This window comes from Lepisma saccharinum, chromosome 17 (genome assembly GCF_977018435.1).
Source record: "Lepisma saccharinum chromosome 17, izLepSacc3.1, whole genome shotgun sequence".
Taxonomy (NCBI): domain Eukaryota; kingdom Metazoa; phylum Arthropoda; class Insecta; order Zygentoma; family Lepismatidae; genus Lepisma; species Lepisma saccharinum.
This window is the reverse complement of record NC_139245.1, coordinates 60,759,754-60,787,369: the sequence shown is the minus strand read 5'-3', so window position 1 is coordinate 60,787,369 and position 27,616 is coordinate 60,759,754. Positions and strand designations below refer to the sequence as shown.

Below are 27,616 nucleotides of genomic sequence, written 5' to 3'. Positions count from 1 at the left end.
CATTGTGTGCAAGGATATTTTTTGGACTAAAGTTGCACCCAATCCGGAAATTATCCTGATATTTTTCACATGTACTTTGAACATGAAAAGAACATTCTTGGACTAGATTTATGCAAATCGAAGACCTCGTCTACACATACGATAAACTATTATTTGCATGCTTAAGTCCGATGCCGGACTGCAACTATTCCCTCAGTACAACCATGCATAGTGAGTGAGACAAAGTCTTGTAACTCCAGGAACTTTCTCCTGGCCTTGTTTGCATGGGTCACTTGCTTGGTCAAACAATAGCCTATGTACAGTGCAAATGCTTTGTGCCATGTTTGCGAGTCACTGGATCACAAAATTCGAGTCATAACAGTACTAAATTGAGACTAGACACTCTCATAGAATCTATCCACTGAAGTCAAGACGTTTACGCCAATTTTTGATTAGCATGTGGACTTAATACCTCATATCCAATATATATCTAAAATGGGAGTTTCTCTGGATATACAGGACAGGAAATTATTTGGCTATCCAGGAGGATCTCCCATCCTGGATATCATACTCGAGAGAAACCCTTTCCATGTCCAAGAAGCTACAACAGGGTGGTGACAGACTTGGAAAACCTGGGAAACCGGGAAAAGTCAGGGGAATTTGAGGTGTAAAAAAATGTCACGGAATTTCGTCTTCATTGACTTTTTTTAAAAAAATTATTTATTTATTTAAAGCTATCGTTATGGAACTCTGCACGGGAACAGGAAATCTCATCCACAAGTTTTGGCCTCAACTTTTAGGTCCCTTTTATGCGCAACACAACCACGGCACCAGAAACCAGTGATGGCAGGAGGAGAGAGAGAGAGAGAGAGAAATTTCTTTCGCCCGGGCTTCTCGGCGGGAATTTTAAATTCGAGGGGGGGGCACAGTCCCCCGAATTTCAATGGCAAAACATAAAAACTGGAGTTTGCCCCCTCTTCTCCCGCTATTTTGAGGAGAAGATGCGAACTTTAGTATTATTTTCAAACAATGGACATTTCTCAAGAGAATGAAACATGTTTCATGTTCTTGGGTGCCATACAAGTTGAATAATAAGCCAAAATGTGAAACTCTGTTTTTAAAGAAAAAATAGGTAATTTGCATTTTTGGAGGAAAATTGTTATAACTGTTGCACTGTGGGAACAATTTACTTTGGATAAGTTTTGTTTTGCAGCTAGAGCATCAGAGCATGCAACCGTGTATAATTCAGAATGCCGAACCGAGGAAGGTGGGTTTGGGGACGCAGCCACCGAATATCAATGAAAAAAAAAAAAACTCTGGAGTTTGCCCCCTCTTGTACCTCTATTTTGGGGAGAGGTTGCGAACTTTATTATTCTTTTCAAAGAATGCACATTTCTGAAGAAAATGAAACATGTTTCACGTTCTTGCGTGTCATACAAGTTGAATAATAAGCTAAAAGTTTTTTTTTTTTTTTTTTTTACGAAAAATAGGTAATTTGCATTTTTGGAGGAAAATTGTCATAACTCCGGCACTATGGAAGCAATTTACTTGGGATAAGTTTTGTTTTTCAGCTAAAACATCATAGCATGCAACTGTGTGCAACTCAGAATGCCAAACCAAGGAAGGGTGGTTTGGGACCGCGACCACCGGATTTCAATGAAAAAAAAAAACATCATAAAAATCTGGAGTTTGCCCCCTCTTCTCCCGCTATTTGGGGAGAGGGTGCGAACTTTAGTATTCTTTTCAAAGAATGGACATTTCTCAAGAGAATGAAACATGTTTCATGTTCTTGGGGCCATATAAGTTGAATAATAAGCCAAAATGTGATTTTTTTAACGAAAAATAGGTAATTTGCATTTTTGGAGGAAAATTGTTGTAACTCAGGCACTATGGGAGCAATTTACTTCGGATAAGTTTTGTTTTCCAGCTAAAACATCAAGAGCATGCAACCGTGTACAATTTTGAATGCCGAACTGAGGAAGGGGGTTTGGGGGTGCGACCACTGAATTTCAATGAAAAAAACATAAAAAATATTTTTTCGATACACCCTATTATGCACCCTTCAGTATATACTGGGAAAATTCCATTATCTAAAATCCTTACCTTAAAATTAAAAAAGGGGTATGGAAAATAACTTTCAAGATATCAAACTCTCACGAAGAGGTGTAAGTCATATGACTTACAATTTCAAACAATAGTTTAAAAACACAATGAAGTTATACTTTCATATTTTTGCCAGAAAATGCACTAAAATGAAAATGTGAATTTTGGGAAAAATGTAGTAAAAAAATAAGAAAATACACCAATTTGTAAAAAAAAATATCAAGGTCCCTACCGATTAGGCATAAATAAAACATGAATGTCAGTTGTAATTTATTGCATTAACAACAGTGAGTCCTAACCTAATTTTCGACATAATCACCACCATTGTTCTGGCATTTGTCGTAGCATGGCACTAAATTTTGTATGCCCATGGTATATGTGGCCAAGGCCAGGGCTGTACAGGGAGTGGTCCAAGATCTCTCACCTGAAGTGATGCAAAGGGCCCGTGTGTACTCAGCTGTATGGGGTTGTGCACATTCGATTGGCCTTCCGTGTATTGTCTGCACCATCGTCTGACACACGACGTCCGGTCTGCACACCTCACACGATTGCTGGTGGCTCTGTGCCAAATTCTGAGTGTGCAATGTAGGCTACATCGCAGTCGGTGGGACACGGTTTGAGAGCTGCAATCTTTAACCTAGAACTGTCCTAAAACGGCTGCATTGCAACTGTACCAGATTACAGCTACATGCCACTACTTCCTGCCTGCATGTGTGTGTGTCTATCTCTGACCACTAGTGCTGTGTATAGGCACCATTGGAGCTTTTTTCAGGATGCCTCTCGTATATGAACTTTCAGAAGCTTTTATTATTAGTGTGTTCCTGTTTTAATGTGTGGTTAGCTAAATCAGGTACCTATACAAGGCAATTCTATAAATTCCTTGCATTAAATTTCTAATACGTACATACACTTTTCGTCAGCATTAATGGTATAACTGCATGTTGTCAGTTTCACAGTACTTCACTTGGATATACTGTACTGAAGCAGAAATCCTATTGATAATGTAAGGAAATATGACACTTTATTTTGTTTGATTCAATTGTTTCACTTATATGCAAGAGTTAAGTTGTTTGCTTTACAGAGAATAGAGAAGTAGCTTTATCCATGGAAAAATTAGTCCGCACTCATGGTTCTTGCAAGCAGAGTGTTCCAAACCTCAGTGAAAATATCAACATATAATACCGAGAATGTATAAGGAGACTGATAAATTACAAATTGTATTTCTTAATAAATCACTATTCACTCTTATCTCATTTAGTCGTAACTTTAAAAATAATGAAGTATTTTATTTTATGATGCCAAAAGACCTGGGTCTGAATTCCAGCCTGAATCACTCTATAAGGTATTCCACAGTACTTGAAGTTATTCTTAGTGTTACACAATTATAGTATTTTTACTTTAAAATAATGTTTCATCCTTCATGATCTTACCATTTTGAAATGTAGAGTAATTGTGTTATAGCTACTAATCAATAATTTCCATTGTGAAATTCGTCTTAGAAACTTTAAAACCATATGAGGTAGTAGCACACATTTTTTTAAATATTCTGTCATAAATTGTCTTTAATAATGTACATCTTTTTCCAGGTTATTACTGGTGTATATATTGATGACATGTGCTTTTTAATAAAAATACTTGTATATGGTACAGTGAATAAATAACGTGATTAATGCCATGAAAAAGCGAAATAAAGTGACAAGAGCGATGAAACTTATGGTATATGTAGGCCAGTAAGATCACCTCCTGCAGTTGTGCATCCGAGAAAAAGTAGATTTCACATAGGGCACCTTTCAGTGGGCTAAACACATGATGTAGGGTGGATGATCTAAGCATTCCCAACCCATTTGTGTGATCGTGTCCATAGTGTGTCCAGCAACGTGGGGACATGCATTGTCTTGCAGTAGGATGACACCTCATGACAAGAAGCCATGCCGCTTGTGCCTGATTACATGTCTCACCTCGTTTTGCAAGATGTCGGAGTACAGAGCAGCATCCTTTTCTCACCCTGCCAGAGGAAGCAACCGAGAAGTGGACCACGATGATCAAAGAGAAACATGAACAATACCTTGGAAACAAAGTCTGTTTTTTTTTTTTTTGGGTTGTGGGGAAGAGGGGTGTTTCCACTTTTTGAACCTTGGAGGCAAATTGCACATACACAACCTCCCTTTTTACCAGTGCTGCAACGTGGTCTGGAACTCGTTGTGCAGATATATATCGCACCCCAGCCTGGCATACATATCGCATAAGTTGCATCGCTCTGTCAATTTATTTAGCAGCTTTTTCATGGCATTAATCCGATTATTTATTGACTGTACCAAATACAATGATATACATTCACATCTTAAACGTAGGTTAGAACTCAAAACTTCAGACCCAAATCACTTCCAATAGGATTTCTTTCTTGCAGCTTGACACAAGCGACAACTTTCTGCTCTGTGACAAAGGATTGTGGAACTACTCTTGAATCTACAAGGGAAGGAGAGTCTTCAAAATCTTCAAACTCTGAAGGTTTTGTCATTTTGAATGATGGAAGTAATTTGTTTAATGATAAATGTGAACTTGTGGTTCCTGTGCCAGATCAGACTAGAACAAAATCTTTTGAGTGCTCAATGTGCAGGGAATCATTTAAGGAGACAAAATGTCTCATGGAATATACAGGAGTTCATAGTGGTGAAAATTCTTTTTTGTATTCAACCTGCATGAAACCTGTAGTATTGAAGCAAAAATTTAGAAAGCATTGGAACACTCATAGTGTTGCAAGCAAGGATGGTCTACCGAAACATTCCAGAACTTACACTGGAGACAAGCCCTTTGTATGTTTAGTGTGTAATAATGCATTTGCACTGAAGTCATATCTTAGGAAACATTTAATAATTCATTCTGGAGAGAAGCCTTATGTGTGTTCAACATGTAACAAATCATTTGCACGGAAGGAAGAGCTTAGAAGGCATTTAAGAATTCATACTGGAGAGAAGCCCCATTTGTGTTCAACATGTAACAAATCATTTGCACGTAAGGAAATTCTTAGACAGCATTTAAGAATTCATACTGGAGAGAAGCCCTATGTGTGTTCTACATGCAACAAGTCATTTGCATGGAATGACGATCTTCGAAAACATTTAATAATTCATTCTACAGAGCAGCGCCATGTGCGTTCAACATGTAACAAATCATTTGCACAGGAGGAAGATCTTAGAAATCATTTAAGAATTCATACCCGAGAGAAGCCCTATTTGTGTTCAACATGTAACAAATCATTTGGACGGAAGGGAGATCTTAGAAGGCATTTAAGAATTCATACTGGAGAGAAGCCTTATGTGTGTTCAACATGTAACAAATCATTTGCACGGAAGGAAGAGCTTAGAAGGCATTTAAGAATTTATACTGGAGAGAAGCCCCATTTGTGTTCAACATGTAACAAATCATTTGCACAGGAGGAAGTTCTTAGACAGCATTTAAGAATTCATACTGGAGAGAAGCCCCATTTGTGTTCAACATGTAACAAATCATTTGGACGGAAGGAAGATCTTAGAAGGCATTTAAGAATTCATACTGGAGAGAAGCCTTATGTGTGTTCAACATGTAACAAATCATTTGCACGGAAGGAAGAGCTTAGAAGGCATTTAAGAGTTCATACTGGAGAGAAGCCCCATTTGTGTTCAACATGTAACAAATCATTTGCACAGGAGGAAGTTCTTAGACAGCATTTAAGAATTCATACTGGAGAGAAGCCCTATGTGTGTTCAACATGTAACAAATCATTTGCATGGAAGGGAGATCTTAGAAAGCATTTAAGAATTCATACTGGAGAGAAGCCCCATTTGTGTTCAACATGTAACAAATCATTTGGACGGAAGGAAGATCTTAGAAGGCATTTAAGAATTCATACTGGAGAGAAGCCTTATGTGTGTTCAACATGTAACAAATCATTTGCACGGAAGGAAGAGCTTAGACAGCATTTAAGAATTCATACTGGAGAGAAGCCTCATTTGTGTTCAACATGTAACAAATCATTTGCACAGGAGGAAGTTCTTAGACAGCATTTAAGAATTCATACTGGAGAGAAGCCCTATGTGTGTTCAACATGTAACAAATCATTTGCATGGAAGGGAGATCTTAGAAGGCATTTAAGAATTCATACTGGAGAGAAGCCCCATTTGTGTTCAACGTGTAACAAATCATTTGCACAGGAGGAAGTTCTTAGACAGCATTTAAGAATTCATACTGGAGAGAAGCCCTATGTGTGTTCAACATGTAACAAATCATTTGCATGGAAGGGAGATCTTAGAAGGCATTTAAGAATTCATACTGGAGAGAAGCCCCATTTGTGTTCAACATGTAACAAATCATTTGCACGGAAGGAAGAGCTTAGAAGGCATTTAAGAATTCATACTGGAGAGAAGCCTCATTTGTGTTCATCATGTAACAAATCATTTGCACAGGAGGAAGTTCTTAGACAGCATTTAAGAATTCATACTTGAGAGAAACCCCATGTGTGTTCAACATGTAACAAATCATTTGCATGGACGGAGATCTTAGAAATCATTTAAGAATTCATACTGGAGAGGAGCCCTATTTGTGATCAACATGTAAGAAATCATTTGCACAGGAGGAAGTTCTTAGACAGCATTTAAGAATTCATACTGGAGAGAAGCCCCATTTGTGTTCAACATGTAACAAATCATTTGGACGGAAGGAAGATCTTAGAAGGCATTTAAGAATTCATACTGGAGAGAAGCCTTGTGTGTGTTCAACATGTAACAAATCATTTGCACGGAAGGAAGAGCTTAGAAGGCATTTAAGAATTCATACTGGAGAGAAGCCCCATTTGTGTTCAACATGTAACAAATCATTTGCACAGGAGGAAGTTCTTAGACAGCATTTAAGAATTCATACTGGAGAGCAGCCCCATGTGTGTTCAACATGTAACAAATCATTTGCACAGGAGGAAGATCTTAAAAATCATTTAAAAATTCATACTGGAGAGAAGCCCTATGTGTGTTCAACATGTAACAAATCATTTTCACGGAAGGAAATTCTTAGAAGGCATTTAAGAATTCATACTGGAGAGAAGCCCCATTTGTGTTCAACATGTAACAAATCATTTGCATGGAAGATAGATCTTCGAAAACATTTAATAAGTCATTCTACAGAGCAGCCCCATGTGTGTTCAACATGTAACAAATCATTTCCATGGAAGGGAGATCTTAGAAGGCATTTAAGAATTCATACTGGAGAGAAGCCCAATTTGCGTTCAACATGTAACAAATCATTTGCACAGGAGGAAGTTCTTAGACAGCATTTAAGAATTCATACTGGAGAGAAGCCCTATGTGTGTTCAACATGTAACAAATCATTTGCATGGAAGGGAGATCTTAGAAGGCATTTAAGAATTCATACTGGAGAGAAGCCCCATTTGTGTTCAACATATAACAAATCATTTGCATGGAAGGAAGAGCTTAGAAGGCATTTAAGAATTCATACTGGAGAGAAGCCTCATTTGTGTTCATCATGTAACAAATCATTTGCACAGGAGGAAGTTCTTAGACAGCATTTAAGAATTCATACTTGAGAGAAGCCCTATGTGTGTTCAACTTGTAACAAATCATTTGCATGGACGGAGATCTTAGAAATCATTTAAGAATTCATACTGGATAGAAGCCCTATTTGTGTTCAACATGTAAGAAATCATTTGCACAGGAGGAAGTTCTTAGACAGCATTTAAGAATTCATACTGGAGAGAAGCCCCATTTGTGTTCAACATGTAACAAATCATTTGGACGGAAGGAAGATCTTAGAAGGCATTTGAGAATTCATACTGGAGAGAAGCCTTATGTGTGTTCAACATGTAACAAATCATTTGCACGGAAGGAAGAGCTTAGAAGGCATTTAAGAATTCATACTGGAGAGAAGCCCCATTTGTGTTCAACATGTAACAAATCATTTGCACAGGAGAAAGTTCTTAGACAGCATTTAAGAATTCATACTGGAGAGCAGCCCCATGTGTGTTCAACATGTAACAAATCATTTGCACAGGAGGAAGATCTTAGAAATCATTTAAAAATTCATACTGGAGAGAAGCCCTATGTGTGTTCAACATGTAACAAATCATTTTCACGGAAGGAAATTCTTAGAAGGCATTTAAGAATTCATACTGGAGAGAAGCCCCATTTGTGTTCAACATGTAACAAATCATTTGCATGGAAGAAAGATCTTCGAAAACATTTAATAAGTCATTCTACAGAGCAGCCCCATGTGTGTTCAACATGTAACAAATCATTTGCACAGGAGGAAGATCTTAGAAATCATTTAAAAATTCATACTGGAGAGAAGCCCCATTTGTGTTCAACATGTAACAAATCATTTGCACGGAAGGAAGTTGTTAGAAGGCATTCAAGAATTCATACTGGAGAGAAGCCCCATTTGTGTTCAACATGTAACAAATCATTTGCATGGAAGAAAGATCTTCGAAAACATTTAATAAGTCATTCTACAGAGCAGCCCCTGTGTGTTCAACATGTAACAAATCATTTGCACAGGAGGAAGATCTTAGAAATCATTTAAAAATTCATACTGGAGAGAAGCCCTATGTGTGTTCAACATGTAACAAATCATTTGCACGGAAGGAAATTCTTAGAAGGCATTTAAGAATTCATACTGGAGAGAAGCCCCATGTGTGTTCAACATGTAACAAATCATTTGCACAGGAGGAAGATCTTAGAAATTATTTAAAAATTCATACTGGAGAGAAGCCCTATGTGTGTTCAACATGTAACATATCATTTGCACAGAAGGAAATTCTTAGAAGGCATTTAAGAATTCTAACTGGAGAGAAGCCCCATGTGTTTTCAACATGTAACAAATCATTTGCACGGAAGGAAGATGTTAGAAAACATTTAAGAATTCATACTGGAGAGAAGCCCTATTTGTGTTCAACATGTAACAAATCATTTGCACGGAAGGGAGATCTTAGAAGGCATTTAAGAATTCATACCGGAGAGAAGCCCCATGTGTGTTCAACATGTAACAAATCATTTGCAGGCAGGGAACATCTTAGAAAACATTTAATAATTCATTCTGCAGAGAATCCCAATGTGTGTTCAACATGTAACAAATTATTTGCACAGGAGGAAGATCTTAGAAAACATTTTGGAATTCATACTGGAGAGCTCTTTTTGTGTTCAACATGTGAGAATTCATCTTAGATGACATTCAGAAATTCATATAACTTAAACACCTATTTTCTATTCAACATTTAAGAAATTATTTTGACAGAATCCAATTAATTCAAAATATTCGAGGTTTTATCCTTGTGTAGCCTTTGGTGTTCTGTCATGTATTTAATGTGCACTGAATAATTTGAAAAATGTGATTCTTTTTAAAAAAATTGTATTTTAAGGAAGTTTGTGTTACAAGCCGAATGTTCTTTCACCTTATCGAAAGGTTCTTTCATCAGACCAAAACTTATCTTGTTTTTCCGGGCCCACTCAAGGATCAACAGTCACTATGTCACCTTAAGCATAGAACCTCTAGTTCTTGGGCTGTCATCATCCATACTTCGTCATATAGATATTAATTTCCTAGAAGGATGAATTTTGGGGCATCCACCATCTAGCGTAAGGGGTAGAACCTACAACTGTAATTACACCTACATGATGATGTCTTAAGAATTGGATATCTTCAGATCAGGAAGCATAAAAAAGTGAACTCATAAGTTTACAATTCTTATATAGTTTGTTATTTATTTATATAATTTGTGAATGATAAATAAGGTGAGTAACATGCAGGCTTCCATGAATGTGCTTTTTTTATGTTTACATTATAATACAATACTTCCAATCAGTAAATGATTAAACATTGGTTTACAATTAGTTTGTTTTATTCACATGGCTAAGGGCTTATATCTATAAAACATTATCATGATCGGCAAGTAAAAGTACCTACTATACCTTCCTATTTCTGATGACATGATGTTCCTTTGTACTATACAATACACATTTCGTAGATTGGTAAAAACGCTAACTTCACTAGACAATAGGTCAACCTTTGTTATGTTCCTGAATGCATAAAATTGTGTTAAATGTGCATAAATGGAGGCAATATTTCACAGGCGTGACACTTGAGACTCAGACTGCGAAACTGAGATTAACACTAAGTAAACATATTGGAGAACATATTAATGGGCCACAAAACTGACTGGAGACTTACGGATTTATAAAAAAAAAAAAATTTGACTCACTTTTCAAGTGGGAAATGAGCCTTTTTGTGAAAATCTTTATTTTTTATAGTCATGTAATTCTATTAGTTCCAAATTACTTCAAAATCCAAGAAAATGTGTTATTATAATAAAGCACACGATTCCAAAAAGCAATATAAGGTTATTTAGGTTTATTTTCACTTCCTGCCTTCATTCCTCAAAGGAAAAGAAAGCTTGTGAAGTTGTCTCTTTGTTGTTCTCTGTTAATGGCATAGCATTTGTAGAAACTGTCAATCAACTTAATCTGCATTTTGTTGTTGACTAGTCCACTGCTTGGCTTTTTGAAATGACATTTTTCAAAAGAGGAAACTCGAAATCTTGTTGTCAACAGGCTTTGAGATATTTGGACCACATATGGTTATATGTGATTATGCTGATCCACTTCACAATTGCTGCATTGCTAGTAAACAATCAGTTTTCCTACAAGACAACCTGTCCCAATATTCTTTATGGAAAAAAATTGTTAAAATTTGGCAGGGTTCCCATACATTTGGAAAACCTGTAAATCTCAGGTAATTTGAAAAATACAGAATTCTCAGTGAAAATCATCAGTGTACGTTCATTTTGCATCTCTGATTAATTGATATTCAACTTTGTTTGCCAAAAGTGTTCTGTACACATACACACTCAGTCTTACAGATATTGTTACAAGGTTTTGAATGAAATAACAGAAGAAACTTTTAAGATATTGTAATACCTCATGTGTATGTGTTACATGGATGTACAATGTGCCCGTAATATCATGGTGCAATTTTAAACAGTCATAATTTTGGGACAAAACATGGTAGAGAGATGAATGATACAACAAAGAAAAGAGAAACTCTCCAAGTTTACATATGTAAATGCTAACGCCTACATGCGCAAGGGCCAGTGAATACACATTGTGTTTGAAAAAATCAATATGCTGACCAAGGCAGAAATTTATTTTATTATAAAACATAAACTAAACGTAACGTTTCAATCTTCTAGCAAGGTCTTCTTCAGACTCTGCACCAAGTACAAATGTAACAAGGTACAAAACAGTACAATATATATACACAAAAATTACTACCCTCCAGACTATTGGAAAGTAATTCTGGAATATTCTAACAGGTGACTTTCCCTTGTCAATTGTACTTTCACTTGAAAGGCGATTTAGCTAAACATTTTCTTACATCTGGAATGTGGTTGGACTCTTTATCTCACGCTCTTTTAACTTCATTCTTCTTTCTTCTTCTCTCCTCTTTCTCTCTTATCCTTTCCACTCTTTCTAACACCTTCTTCCATTCTTTGTTTATCTTCAGTCCCCCATTCCAGTTCATTGTGTCTTCTTCACCTTTCTTCTCTATTTTCTTGGCATCCTTCTATTTTCTCACTAGTATTCTCTTCTCCTTTCCTATCTGCTTAGCCTCATCCCACTCTATGTCGTGTCCTGTTTCTCTCGTGTGTTTAAATATTGCATTTCTCTCTCTCTTAAGTCGTACATCAACCCTATGTTGTTTCAACCTGTCTTTCAGCCCCTTTTTCATTTCTCCTATGTACACACTCTGACATTCTTTACATTTCACTTCGTAGATAATCCCTTTCTCTTCTCTGTTTTCCTTTTTCTTGTCTGCATTCTTTGCTATTCTTAAGATACTTCTCCCTCCCTTCCTGTAAGTTTTAATGCCGGCTTTCCTAAGCACTTTGCATTTCTTTTCTGTGGTCTTCCCCATACTCCTTATTCCAAACCTCCTCTTTTTTCTTTCCCTTCCTCTTTTTCTTTCTCTTCCAATTCTCCCCTGCCACTTTTCTTCCTTCTGTTTATGTCCAGTCTATTCTCCTTCTTGTAGCCATTCTTTTCCAGCTGTTTCCATAGGCTATTTATTTTGAATTAATTTTCACATTCTTTTGTGTATATTTTCTTGATTCTGTCCTCCATATTCTTTATAAAATTAATTTTTTTCAGCTCACTTACATCACTTCTTTGTGGCAGAATATCCCTGCTGCACACTTCTTCTGATGCCAAGCGGTTTCAATTTCTTGTCCTCTCTTCCTTTTCATCAATATATCTAGGTAGCTTACCTTGTCTTCTTCTTCTATTTCGAGTTCCAACAATATCCCTCTTTCTTCATCTTGTATTTCTTTGTGAAATATGTTGACTTCGTTCCCTTCCATATGCCAAAACAATCGTCCACATATCTGCAAAACAGAATCGCAGAATCATTTTGTCACCTCCTTTTTCTACGACTTTCTTTTCTCATTCATTCATAACCAATTCAACCAATGCTGGGCTTAGGCTTGAACCTATATTCAATTTCCAAAACGTGTCACCTTTTGATGCTTGGGAACATACTTTTCACATCTAAGCTAAACATTTTCGTCTTCATCTCATTTAACTTAAGTCCTTTTATGAGGTCCACCAATTGTTCAATGTTCTTAACTGCTCTGCTTTCTTGCTGTGCTACTAACACTTCAATAACTTTCTTTAATTTTTTCGTCTTCATCTCATTTAACTTAAGTCCTTTTATGAGGTCCACCAATTGTTCAATGTTCTTAACTGCTCTGCTTTCTTGCTGTGCTACTAACACTTCAATAACTTTCTTTAATTTCCTTTCCAAGGGTTCCAAAATATTGTTTCTGCAGTCCATTACTGATCTCAACTTATCTCCTCTTTGTGTATCTTTCGAAAGCCTTTCAATCTTGATAGTCTTCCTGTCTCCTTTATGCACTTCTTGAATCCTCTCCTCCTACAGTCTTGTATGACCCTTTCTCTTATAGTTCGTTCTTCTGTTCCACAAATCTCCTCATATCCATTCTCTTTTAGATCTTCATATGTCCTCTCGTACCATTCTCTTTCCATCACCACAATTGCTTCTTCTTTATCTGCCTTTTCTATCACCACATCCTTTTTGTCTTGATTTTCTTCATCCCTTCCCTTTCTTTTTGACTCAAATTATCTACTTTTCTTTTTTCCATTTCTTTCTTGAGTATTGCTGCTGTCACAAGAAGGGAATAGGGTTGATGTACGACTTAAGAGAGAGAGAAATGCAATATTTAAACACACGAGACAAACAGGACACGACATAGAGTGGGATGAGGCTAAGCAGACAGGAAGGGAGAAGAAAATACTAGTGAGAAAATGGAAGGATGCCAAGAAAATAGAGAAGAAAGGTGAAGAAGACACAATGAAGTGGAATGGGTGACTGAAGATAAACAAAGAATGGAAGAAGGTGTTAGAAAGAGTGGAAAGGACAAGAGAGAAAGAGGAGAGAAGAAGGAAGAAGATTGAAGTTAAAAGATCATGAAAGAAAATGTTCAGCTAAATCACCGTTCAGGTGAAAGTACAGTTGACAAGTGCAAGTCACCTGCTAGAATGTTCCAGAATAACTTTCTAATAGTCTGGAGGGGAGTAATTTTTGAGTGTATATATCATCCTGTTTTATACCTTGTTACATTTGTACTTGGTGCAGAGTCTGAAGAAGACCTTCCTAGAAGGTTGAATTATTACCTTTAGTTTATGTTTTATAATAAAATAAATTTCTGCCTTGGTCAGCATATTGAGTTTTTCATATCATGGAAACAAGGCTTAATGGTGTTAACATTCTGTTTCAAGGACACGCAAGCTATACAAGCTCGTTAGTCATCCATGCTGCTGAGTCATCTTGTTTGCAGTGCAGAGGAAGGTTCGATGTGATTTATGGCTTGCTAAGTCTGAGTCAGTTAAATGTGTTAGGCATGTATACAATGAAGACCTGCCACATGAAAATAACATTTGCCAATGGGACAGGCAACTCAGAGAAATTGGCAGCATAGTGAAGCAAACTTGTCCAGAGCGGCCAACAGTTACTGATGAAACAATTGAAGCTCTGCGAACAAGTTCCTTGCATAGCCCGAAGAAGTCAGTGCAGAAGTGTTATACAGAGGTGGGCATTCCGAAAACAACTGTTCACAAGGTGTTAAAGAATGGTTACGTTTCACTGGGTACAAAATTCAGGTTTTACAGAAACTCAGCCATGGGTCGGATGAGGATGGTGGATTGTCTGTCCCCCATGGTCTCCAGACCATGCACCCATGGATTTCTATTTGTGGGGTTATGTCAAAACATAAGTATTTTCCTGTCAAGTTCAAATTCTGGATCATTTAAAAGCAAGGATCACTGAAGCTGTTTTGTCCATCACACCGGATGTTCTCTGCCATGTATTGGAAGAAGCTGAATATCGTCTTGACATCTAAAGGGCAACTAAGGGTTCACACATCGAAGACTACTGAACAGGTAAGAAACTTGGAGAGTTTCTCTTTGCTTTGATGTATCGTTCATCTCTGTATCATGCTTTGTTCCAAAACTATGACTTTAAAACTCCACCATTATTTTACGGACAAACTGTATTGTGAATACAAAACACTGATCATTTTTCCTTGATCTTTACACAAGACTTTGTGTGGCCACTCATCACTTGCATTATGCCAGTGGTGTATTCTCCATGCTACCACTGGTAAACCAACTTCTTCATACATATTTATACATTTAGCTTTAACATATTAGAAATTGCTCATTATTTATTATGCAAATTTTTAAAATAATGTTCTAAACCAGAATTTAAGTAACTCATTTAAAAATATTGGACTGGTTTTTGTACATCACTGATTGTTCTCCATCCACTTGGTTTCTTTCACGTTTGTACACAGGGAGGGTGAGGGACCTCAAGCATGTGACTATAAAAACATGTGGCCTCTGGGGTCAATTGCACTGCTGAGAGGAGCATTGGCAAAAGAAAACATCTTGTTTCTTCCTGCTTTCTGTGTTGCACTTTTGTCGGGAGGGAAAAACGTTCCTTGGTGCAGGGAAATGTAGGTCCAGTTTTAGGTAAGTAGAAAAATTTAGAAATTGCAGGAAAATATGAAGTTATCGGATTTCTGTTTTTGTTTTAGTTGCATGGCTACATTGGTGTTTTATTTCTGTTTCGTCTGATTAATCTCGATAGGTTGTATAATAAATATATACAATATACAAAATTCATCATTACTCCCAGAATATAAATCATCTTTACATTATGTTTAAAATGTATTATTTGTTTAAAACATGTATTTTTGTTCTTAAATATTTAAAACATGTTTAAAATAAAAAACTCTGATTGAATAAGTTCACACAGTTACAAAACATGCAAAAATTCCACATACTGCCAAGTATCAAAATGTGTTTTAAACTAGTTTAAAAAACATGTTTAAAATGCTGTTTTAAACTTTCTAAACTTTTGTAAAAGAAACAACAAAGTAGTGTGTTTTAAATTTTTCAAACAAGCTTTTTTTAAACACAAATGTTAAACATGTCAACCCTGTTTCACAGTGGTTGTTCAGTTCTGTAGATGACAGTGTGGAACTGCCACTTGAATTATGCGACATATGCATGACGTTACTCGGTGTCTTCGTGTGTGAGAGATTGAACGGGGCTAGGCCACAAGTGGTATGCCACATTGTCATAAGCACACCTAAATACCAATCAGAAGATAATTTACTTTATAATAATTTGAGATGGCATGAGATTCATGTAGGTTGTGTTCAGGTGGTTAGACAGATTCACGAAGGTCTCTTCCAATAGTTTTCCAGATACATGTTGGTGGAACATGTTTACAGTGCACTAGCAAAAGTTTTGCTTCATTTAGTTTCAGGACAGATCATATGTCCTCCTAGGGGAAAGATCGGAAAGCTCCATGTTAAACAGTTGAACTAAATTTTGCCTGCAAGTGGCGCTAACTGTATTACCAACAGAACTACTTGCAGTTGCTGCTGGTTGTGTTGCCAACTTTGTATTACCCTTACAGAGGAGTGTAGAATTACTGTAAATAAAGTATTTTTGTTAGTATGGAGAAATTACCTCTTGCATGAAATTCTAACCAGAGAAATTTCACAACCAATATATACGATATTCTATTTTTCTCCTTGCACCTTCATCAAGTTATTGGCAATAAGCACAATTTTAAATAAATCATATGGATTCAAATTTTTTCTAAGAAAACCTGTACTTTATAATGCAATAAATTTGAATCATATTTGTTTCCTATTTGTGACTAATAATGCAGCAATTCTCGTATATATTGGTTATAGCTTTGTACTTAGTTGGGAAAAGTTAAAATTTTCATGCAGATTTCAATTTCTCCATTGACCAAAAATACATTAACAGTAATTGAACAGTCGGCTGCAAGGAAAATACAATATACAGTACATACATACTACATAATTTTATTAAAATTTTCTCGTTTTTAATTGAATTTTTTAATTTAGGTTTTTACTTTTGTTTTGTACTTGTACACCTGCAGTGTAACCATAAACTGGCACTTGAAATGCCTTTACGAAACTATTTCCAAAAAAAAAAAAAAATACTTCACACATAACGTTGCGTCCCTATATCAGGGTCTTGAAATACTTTTTTAGTGTAGTTCTTAGTTATACAAGGTTGAAACATTACATGTAAATCATTTTTTACCTAAATGTTAAGACAATTGGCTAGTAACAACTACAGCCACTTGGAGATCATGCTAACAGCACCAAATGTCACATGTCTAGCTTACTCGTGATTGCATCTAATAGCAGAAATTAGCATGTTGATAGGTTAGGCAGGTTAGTGTTGTTAAGGGTGTTTTACACAGTGGAAAATAAATAAATATCTGACATCAAAACACTAAATGTTCACAGCAAACCTCAAGTTCTAAAACTTGAGTCAGCAGCTTTAATGCTCTTCCGAAATGGAAACAAAGCTTAATGAAACTGAAATACCGTATGAAGTTCTATTATGTGCAAGGCTGCTGTTTGGTTGATCTTCATCATGAACAAAATCTGTTAATGCATGTGCACATGCACACACACACACACACACACACACACACACACACACACACACACACACACACACACACACAAAATGATAAATTTAGAAAGACTGATTAGTATGTTAATAGAAAGGGAGAAGGAATGAGCAAATGTTAGCTAAACAAAATTATGTTTTTCAGTTAAATATTTAATGGTTTGTCTTTTTGTCTTGAAACCATCCAACCTGTATAAGTTCGAACTTCATGCATATCACTACCAAATTGTCAAAAATACCATAATGTACACTAGTACATAAAGTACACGTGTATAGTGTGTTTCTTAAATAAATTTCTGCATTGGTAAGCAATTTTAGTATGTTATTAAGCATGGAAACAAGGCTTAACAGTGTTGTTATTAATCTGAAATCACTTGCTTAAGCAGCATAACATAAATTTATCAAGTTAAAGAAGTAACTTTTTCACAATTCCACATGTGCATCAATGTGTACACATTTTCTATTTTTAAATTACACTTCACCATGCATATCTACTACACATTTATTTCTAAAAATATACTTTTTTGGTATTTGAAATTTCTCTTTGAATACTATTCAATACAAATTCATACGTTTTCAATTTTAATCTTACTATTATGACATAGTAATAATATCAACTGCTAAATATCCTTTTGATAAAGTTTATTAAAATATTTGCAATTTACAGGACATAATGAGGAATTAATCAGATGCTATATTTGTGTTGTTTGATTTGCAATGAAAAAAATAATAATGCAGTTTGAACACACTATTTTACATTTCCATGAACAACAGATACTTAGGAATAAATCACAATATGCTGTGGTCATGAAGTTGCTTCGAAAGGGAAAAAAATACAAATTATTGCAATTTGAACACACTATTTCACATTTCCCATGAACAAGAATTAAAAACTTGTCACTACTTGTCTGGTTCCCTATAGACCTGACAAGCTTATTGCTTCCTGATGAACTAATAAACTAACAAGTTCTAACACCTTAGTGGCATATCATGTTGAATATACCTAAATTCAACAATTAATTTTCCTCAACCCGGCAGGATGTGCATTCTCCGATAGGACATAAGGATGTATGCTGGGAAAGAATTACTCAGAAGAAGAATCACTTAAGCCAACATTTTAATTGCTTTAACACAAGTAAATATTAATAGCTTCATTGCTTAATGTAATTTAAATAATTTGAAACATCTGCATTGAATCCACACAATTGATAAAAATGAGAAAGAAATAACATGTTGAAATAGCAACGTGAAACATGTAAGAGCAAGTTCGGTGAAATTTGCCACGGCAGTATTTCTATTGCACTGAAAGCAGAACCAATGAACTAACAGCCGATTCAAGGTCCTTACATCTAAAATGTTGGTTGTATTGGTGTTTTAAGCACAGGTATGCTAATCGGGACTGGACCTACAATTTAAAGTGGGATTCAAACCACTATGTGCCTGCACTGGGTATCAAATCCAGAACCCCTTGATAACAAGGCAATGATGATACCACTGCACTATCTAGGAGGCCCTGCATCCAAAAAGTTTCACTGAAACTGAGTAGGGTGGCCTCAGACACTCATTCGACATGAAAATAAAATATATTTCCAAATCAGTTGGCAATTTTTACCCATATGTGCAATCTTACACGTTAAATTGACATGTGCATGTCACTTGTCATTTCAGTAGGAATGTAGTCTTAAGTGCCCTTCCTGAAAAAGGTATATCCAATTGAAATTGCAGTATTACTAATAAAAGTAACAATAGATACATAGTATTAAAACTGAAGCCTGTACCTTGTAAATAATATTTTGGCCCAAGATTGCTGCAACCAACATTACCTGATATAGTCTAATTTCTACATTGTTTTTATAAAGACAAAAGACAAGGTGAAGCAAGTATGGCCATAAGCCATGTTCACTAGCACAAAATATTTGAAAAAAGGTGCCTATTTTGGCCAGCACGCAATCAAACAATATATGAAAAGTGAAGCAACAATTTACTCTTACTCTTGACCATTTGAACTGTAATGACTAGGGGAGGATTATTGCAAATTATTTTCCTTTGGGAATATTCATGTGCTTTCAACAGATGAATTCACTTCTTTTCATTTTGGATACTCTTTTGAAATTTTTATAGTGCATATAAATGCATAATTGAACTTAATGTGCTTACAGATGGTGGAAGTAATTTCAATGCACTTGTTAAAGTTTTTTTTAATCTTTCAGTTAGAAATAACCTAAGCCCCTGGCCATGGATTTATATTTCAAAACTGGAAACTTCTCTTGCGTAGAAATAGAAAACCTTCATGATCAATGAGTGTCATCTAAAATAAATGGGAATTATTTTCAGGTGCAAGCAACAGCAGCATCATTTGTTTACTATCTGCTGATGCCACATATTGATAAGCGGGGGTAGAATACAGGTCACCCACTCACCATGGCACCTTATTATTTTTTTTTATCCAGTCTCTAAAATAATATTGCTAATTCAAGTTCATTTATTGAAATTAACGTTATTTCTTTTAAAAAAACGAGTACAATACATGTTTTGAAATGTTTGTGTGTTTTCTGTACCATGTGTGTTATTAAATCTGAATAATAATCATGCCATTATAACATTTTTTTGCACTGTTGCTAGCCTATTTATTAGAATGGGTTCTACAGTTATTTATGATTAGGGCTCGGAAATTGATGGCCTAAAAAATCTCCCACAAAAATACCTCAAAATTATTAAAAATTACCGATATTTTCTTAACAGCCTGAAAAAAATTATCTCATCAAACAATGGTATTTTTTTGGTAAATTACAAGAGTAGTTGAATTATTTGATAAAAACGGTTGTTTGGTGGTGTAAACAGCTTCTATGTTTATACTGTAAGGTTACATAAAAGAGGTGCATTTTGCTTGCATCAGATTATTTTTTGTACATTGCAGCTAACTTTAATTTTGAAAGCACAGATTAAAGTTATGACAGTGTGCAGCAAAAACTACAAGAAAGCTGTACTCTCTGTAATTTCAGTTTGCTGGAGAAAAAATAAATTCAGCACAATTACTTCTTTTATCCATTGCCAAATATTTCAGTTGTGCTATTTTGATGACCAATGGCGTGTCTGTTAAAAAGACCAAGTTGGGAAATTGAACTATGGAAGTTACGCTAGCAAATGCATTTAAAATTCACTAAACAGGGATGGAGAAAAAAGAAACCTAAATAAAATGTCAACAATACTGATAAATTACCAAAAATCCATAAAAGGCCTGAATGTGCAAAAAATGCCAAATACAAACAAATGCTTCCTGGTTGTAAGTGGAGGGAAACTGGATACTCGTGGTTTTAGCATCGTCTTCAAGACCCCCCTCCCTCCAAAATATATTTCAACAACTTCTTAGTACTATTTATGATGTTGGTGGCAGAGCCTTCTCTAGGAAGGCCACTCTATAGCAAGAATGAATGGCTTTTAATACAATCTTCCATTAATTAATAAATTAGATATTTTATTGTCACATTTCAGTATGATCAGTTTAATCTTAAGACATATTTGGAACAAAAAAATGCTGGCTTCTCAGTAAAAAGCACTGGCACCTCAATTTTGTTATTGCCTACCTTTGTTCATAAATAAGTATGGTGATCATGCACTTTTGATTCTAGAGTTATTGCATGCCAACTCCACTTTGTGCATTTTGTATCCTTTTAACATTTTAGATATTTCAAGTCCCTTCTGGTAAGTCTCATGAATTTTTTTTTACACAATTAAAAAAATGGTGTAGTATTAAGCCTTTTTCAGATTCAATGACTTTAGAACATCCACTGTACTCAACAGGACCTCAACTGGAAAGAACCATTCATTTTTATTGAAGCTTCACACACATGTATTTGTCATGGCTTCATGCCATTGTGGAAAATTGTGTAAGGCAGAGCTTTGTCGGAACATGCATTAAGCAGAGTACCTGAAGTAGCCAGTTTTGCAATATTGCTGGATCTGAATGCTTCCAATCACCTAAAATTTCAGAAGATCTGTTTGATATTATGCAATTAAATGCCTGGGTCATTCCAGACCAAAAACATCAATTTGGAAATTCACAGGTAAGGGACATAAAATGTAGCATGAAATGTACTGAAATAATGTTTTTTACCAACTTTCTATCATTTTAACAGGTAGACAAAACTAAAAAATGATTCTGGCGCCAGCCTTTTATTCTCAGGAGCCACTTTTTTTCCCCATTCGGGCTATGAAAGCCATTAAACCAACTAAGGGAAGCCATGAAATGTATTAATTAATACAAGGTTGGATAGAAAGTAATTGATTCTTGCACAGGAGAAGTTACAGCAGCATAAATAAGAATACATTCTAACATATGACAGATTATGCAGTTATGGCCTGCCTACCCTAAGTCTACTTGATTTAATTATTGTAATATCTGGAGATGAATACAAATTATGAAGTTCTAAATTGTGTAACTTTCTACAGTCACCTATCTCTTCATCCCTTTTGGGTACAAACACTATACCACATACTTGCAGATTTTAAAATTTCACTAGAAACAGCGCAATCATATATGTTTACCTTATGTTTCTTATTCTGATTTAATGTTACACCTAATACAGAAAACACATACTGTACTCTCTATTTTTGTATCAAGTGTAGGTATTGGAAATTTCAATAAGCGAATTAGAAATAGTAAAAACATACAACTGAATAAAAGAACTGTGGCACTCAGTGAAAATTTTTAGACACCATGGCAACCGAGGACCCTTTAATTTCTTACCCTTGATCATTTCTCTGAGTTATCACATTTATCAGAACTGTCTCAAAATGCGAAAAATGTAAGAGGGCATGAAACGATAATGGCCATGATTTATACACAGTCAAAAAGAAAAAAACTTGTCTGTTTTGAATGAATTACCATGCATATGGGCAACAACATGGGGGGGGGGAGCATTTGATTTGGATTACCATTTTTAGTCTTGTCATTGGTGTATAGCAGTGGTGGTTCCATTTTTTGAGGCAAAAACCTCAAATGATCGCAAGCAACTGGTCGCCAATTTATTCTGTAAATAGTCCTTAGCTATTCTTAAAAATACCAGTAAGAGAAATTTACATTTAGAGGTGCTGTTGAGAGCGAAGTAGATCAAAACATAATATTGAGGATATATTTTACAATTTGTAGCATTATCTGTTAACTTTGGGTTTATTATTCAAAATTATAAAATAAAATACTACAATCTCAACACCTACGTGTTGATATGGGCAGTCCGCTCTAAGTTCGCAAAGTATTTACTGATTAGTTATGTGGATTCGCACTAGAGGACAGTTCATACTTCGCTACCTTTTCCGTGGCTTAATCATGCCACCTGGCCTGTGACACTGTGCAGAAACAGACAGACAGTCTCGACTCAGCTCTCCCACCTGCAACAGTACGTCCCTAGCATTAGCGAGCGGTAATGCGGTTATACCCGTAATACTCTGTTGCTTGCAAGCATGTGGTTATTGCGAAGGAGTTGCCTTTTTCAGCACTCGCAATACCATTCATTTTTGAACATGCATAACCTGCTCGTGTCTTGTAAGTTAAAAGGAACACGAAGTTTTGACCAGTGTTTTTGACTGTACAATTGAGCAAGGATTAAAAGGGACAAGTTAATCAGATTACCATGGACAGATTGTGTGACGATTCTACCACGACTCGGCACGAAGGCAGTATTTCCATTTTTGGACAAGGAGGTAACGGTGTGTTACTGTCATCAGAATTCTACTAACTTCGCATTACAAGGTACGGTATTGAACTTGTTGTTAGTGCTGGTTACAAACGAACAGTAGTGTTTTCAAACGTATGTACTTTGAATTACCAATCAATCGTGATTAAAAAGAATATTGCAAACCTTCGCGCATAATTTTTCCTCTGTACTTTTTGCGTGCATTTGTGCCGCATAAGAAAGGTAAAAATGCAAGCAATGGTTTTGTTCACGTAATTACACTGCATCTGAGAACGAACCAAAGAAAACAAATTGACTATCACACAAGTTCTTGTCAATGTTTAGTGCTCTAGAAAGTGATAAATATACAATGATAATTTGATGCAACTGTACTTATCTGAACACGGAAATCGTGATACAAGAATAACCTTGTCTGTTAAGACACCCACGAATTCTTTCCTTTCACGAGCAACTATTTTGTCTTGATAAAGATTAAGAAATTAACGTAAAAGATATCAAAAGCATATGTAGAATGTTATTGTAAGAATGAACAAACTTAACAAAGATTCTAAAACGAATCTCAAGGTTCTCGTAAAATTGACCAGGAAATGTATTATGTATTATTATTGTTGTAAATTTTGCTGGCCAAAAAGAAATATATACATATTCACGTTTTATTTATATTGTTATAACTATTTTTACATAAACGACGTGTTGACGGTTCTTGAAACATATTAATATATGCATATATTTATACAAATGTTGAAGTTTCGCATGGTCCTAAATGAACGCTGGATAGCATAAATTGAAATCGAAGACTTTCTTGTTGGTAATATATTTTAATTTTTTTTAATAATGATGTGGCACTAGTTAAATTAAGCATACACCACGCTTTGTCTAAGGACACGTTGTTTCAACTAGGTCGTTATAAATTGTTACACGCAAAAAAAAATGCATAAATATTGAGATGTGTTAAAAACACCTAACTGAATAGAAATTGTTAAAGTATTAATGAAGATATATGTGTACCTCATTTGACTTTTGTAATAAACTCCCCTCCCAACTGTAAGTTAAGAGTAATAAGTTAGAGCATTTTGTGATAGATGTAAATTACGCACTTTGTGCGTATGCATGTGCATACTTGTTGTTGTTGCGTTTTACGCAAGTTGGAGAGTTTACTGATTTAAACATATCTTTTCCAGGTAGTGAAACAGTAACTGATCTTTGACGTACGTTGAGTAAAGTTGCATTTTTTTTTTGTGAAGGTCACCAAAAATTGAAAAAAGAGGGGTGGGTGACACTTCTGCCCTGCTCACGATTTCCCACTAATTCCTTGATAAATCCTCACGTATCGTGAACCACACGGTTAAAGCCTCCAATCTGCGGTTTTGTGCGTTTCTGTTGCTATTGCCGAAGTTTTGAGATCCCGGACCTCCCTAAATTTATATTTTGGTAGATTACTTTGTCCATTTAATAGTCACAGCAAACGGAACATTACAAAATTCATTGGGGTGTAAGGGGTGATTTTCCACGTAGTACACCCAACTGTCGACCTCACTTCCACGTTAGTACACCCTGGACTGCTTTTTGCAGACGAACGAGGCTCTGGCACTCTGGCCAGTATAATTTTGTGTGTGTTGTCCTGTTTTTTTGTCCTTGTGTGGGCTGAGGCCCCTTTACAGCCCCAGCTTTTAACGGAAGTCTGAACATTTTAAGCTTTTAAGATTTTACTTATGCAACATTACAGTTGTTCTTTGTAAAGTTAAGGGGCTGGACCCCGTATAATGTGATGGGTGCAAAATAGCCTAAGTGCTGACGCACCCAAAATTTTAACATCAAATCAAAATTACAAAATTCATGGCAGCAGACCATGGTTCGTGACTAAATTACCACATTTATAATTTTTGAATTAGACCCAAACTTTTCAAAAACAAAATTTTCGGGGCTGTTCCTGAAATTTTCGGACTTGAACATTGAAATTTTGCCAACTTGATTTATACCTTAGTTTTTCGACAATATTGCTTAAATTTAACTTGTGACTGTATAATTAAGAATTTTTTGGGTATACTTACATTTTTTTTTGGATTCATTTAGGGGTATTGCATTCATTCCTTTTTCTCTTTAATTTTCTTTGAACTTCAATACCCTTCTCCTGTAAAATACAACTCAGTTGCATAATTTCTTTTCTCTCTTATTTTCAATTTTTTTTTTTACTTTTCATGAATTTTGAGATAGTTCTCATTTTTATTTTCTGCATTCCCTTTAAATTGGAGCATTTTTTTTGCTTGCTTTTTGCTTTCCTTTTTCAGCTCTTTCCTTATTTTGAGAAGTCATTATTACCCCCCTCATTCTCCATTTCCCAATTATTTTTCTCCCCCACAACCTGTTCTCATCCCCCAACTCCCTTTGTTCATACGCCCTTGTTCAATGATGCAAATTATTTTTTTTTTGCCTCCGGATCAAAATTTTGTGACTACCCACATAAGATATGCAACGGCATCATCGTTATTGGGAAGTTTGCCCTCTATAGATGGTTCTGATCCTGAATTATTACTTCAAGTTTTGCTGCTTTTACATCGGGCCATGAGTTTACATCTTTTGGATTTATAATCTTTACTTCTGATGGCTTTTACTTGCACTACCGGTGCATTTAGAGAAATTTGGTGTCAAGCTATGACAGAAAAATTTTCTTGGCCAATTTTTATTCGTGTTATATGTCACAGATTGGTACCTCCAGAATTAATTAGAGTACTTATTGACAAACATTTATTACATGGCCAACATCCATGTGAATTTCTTTCTACTTATTTACATAATGTATTTGAAGCATTTAATATTTTACCAATAGATTGGAAGGAGGAAAATCTAATGTATTCTATAATGGTTGGTTTACAATCATCAACTCGGCTCCATTTAGTAGGATATGATCGTCCGCACATGATTAAGGTCTTCATGCAAATGGCCCGTGAAATATGGTCCATGGAATTGAATTCCATGATGGTGCCTGATATCGAATCTTCGATGACAAATATTTCTGAGGATGATCTTCAATATGATTTTTCGGTATCTCATAATAAAGATGCATCACCCTGTCCCTTTATGGAGCATGTTCAAGATGCTCAACGCAAGGTTTCGTGCCCAAATGTATCTCAAAAGATTGAGGATTCTTCCTTATCCCTTCCCCTTTCTACTTCACAGGTTCCTGATACTACTCTTGCCACACCAACTCATCCTGTTGATCTCATTCATGTGGAACACCCTTTTCATATCCATAAAAAATCGGTCCCTGTAGTGGAAGGTTTGTTGAATTCTACACCTTCTCGTGTACTTTTAGACTCCGGGAGTTTGTTTTCCTTGATCGGTAGTGGTTTTCTTTCAACTATTCGGAATCATCCCTCTATTTTAACAAATACTACACAGACCCTTCAGACTGTAGATAGTAAACCTTTACTTTACATTCTAGGGTACTCCTATCTATAAAATTGGATTCAATTACCTGGAAATGGCATTTTTGGATAGTTGATTCACTTCCCTTTCCAGTTATATTAGCTTCCGATTTCCTTACATATTCCAAAGCTACTATTTGCTTTGAGAATTTGATGTTGTCATTCCCTTATGGATCACATCCTATTCCTTTCCTTCCTAAATCGGTTAAACTTGATTCTCCGCCTTTGGATCTATCTCCAGTTCCTCCTCCAAACAATATTCAAAATCTTTTACGCCAATATGAGGATGTGGTTACTACTCGTGTGGGTTCTTGTACTCTTGAACCTGTTTCTATACCAGTCATTACGGATGTTCCGTTTAGATCTAAACTATGGATGTGACGAAGCTGAAAATTTACCGATGCCGATGTACTCACCGATAATATTTGGAACCGATACCGATATTTAACCGATTCCGATACAGAAGATTATAAAACAGAAATGGGATGTTATTTTCTGCATGACAAAAAAAAATGGTATGTACATTTCTATTGCATATCATATGTATATACATATATATTCTCAAGAGATGCAAATGTACATTTGCATCTACAAAAGGTTAGTACATTTGCCTCTACAAAAGGTTATGTGAACCTAGAGATTTAACATTAGTACACAAGCAGTTCTTTGAAATGCAAAATGAATTCCTGTTCTGCCAGATTCAACTTCAGAAATACGAGATTTGGAAGCACTTCAGGAAGTAACAGACTTCTCTTATCGCAAATCTGTTCAGCAACACTGAACACTCAATCACTGAATACTGATGCAGCAGGTATGATCAAGTATTTTCTCAGCACTTGCTTCAGGTTTGAATACTCATTTTTGAATTTACAATACAACAGCAGATCCTCGTTCAGAAATGTACTGTTTTATTTCCGATTTATAGTTAGGTTGATCCTCTGAATGAGAGTTTGCAATAATTTTATTACAAAAACTACAATAATGACGAATCAACCAAATTTTCAATAAACCTTACAAAACTATAATATAAAACTTATTAGAATTTAAAACTTTAGTATTATCTGTACCGGTTTAAATATCGGATTTTTGCCGATTCCGATACCGATGCCGATATGTCAATTTCTCCCGATTTTCTTACATCTGTAATCGGCTTCGGCACATCCCTAATCTAAACCCTTTCAGTTAAACCCGATCCAAACTGCAATTCTTTGAGAACAAATAAAAGATCTTATGGACCAAAATATTATAGAAGCGTGTTCCTTACCGTATTCCAGCCCATGTTTTTTGGCAGATAAAAATGATGGTGGTCATCGATTGGTATGCGGTTATAAGCAGCTGA

General features: G+C 35.6%; 1 protein-coding gene across 1 annotated transcript in view; it reads left to right on the top strand.

The window, feature by feature from the left end:
* Positions 1-24,059, top strand: part of LOC146001439 (uncharacterized) — a 36,908-nt gene extending 12,849 nt beyond the window's left edge. The window contains exons 3-4 of the mRNA XM_083138759.1: positions 4,490-5,328; positions 24,034-24,059. Of these exons, the coding sequence (XP_082994885.1) occupies positions 4,490-5,328; positions 24,034-24,059 (865 nt within the window). The remainder of the gene's footprint in view (positions 1-4,489; positions 5,329-24,033) is intronic.
* Positions 24,060-27,616: the final 3,557 nt, after the last annotated feature.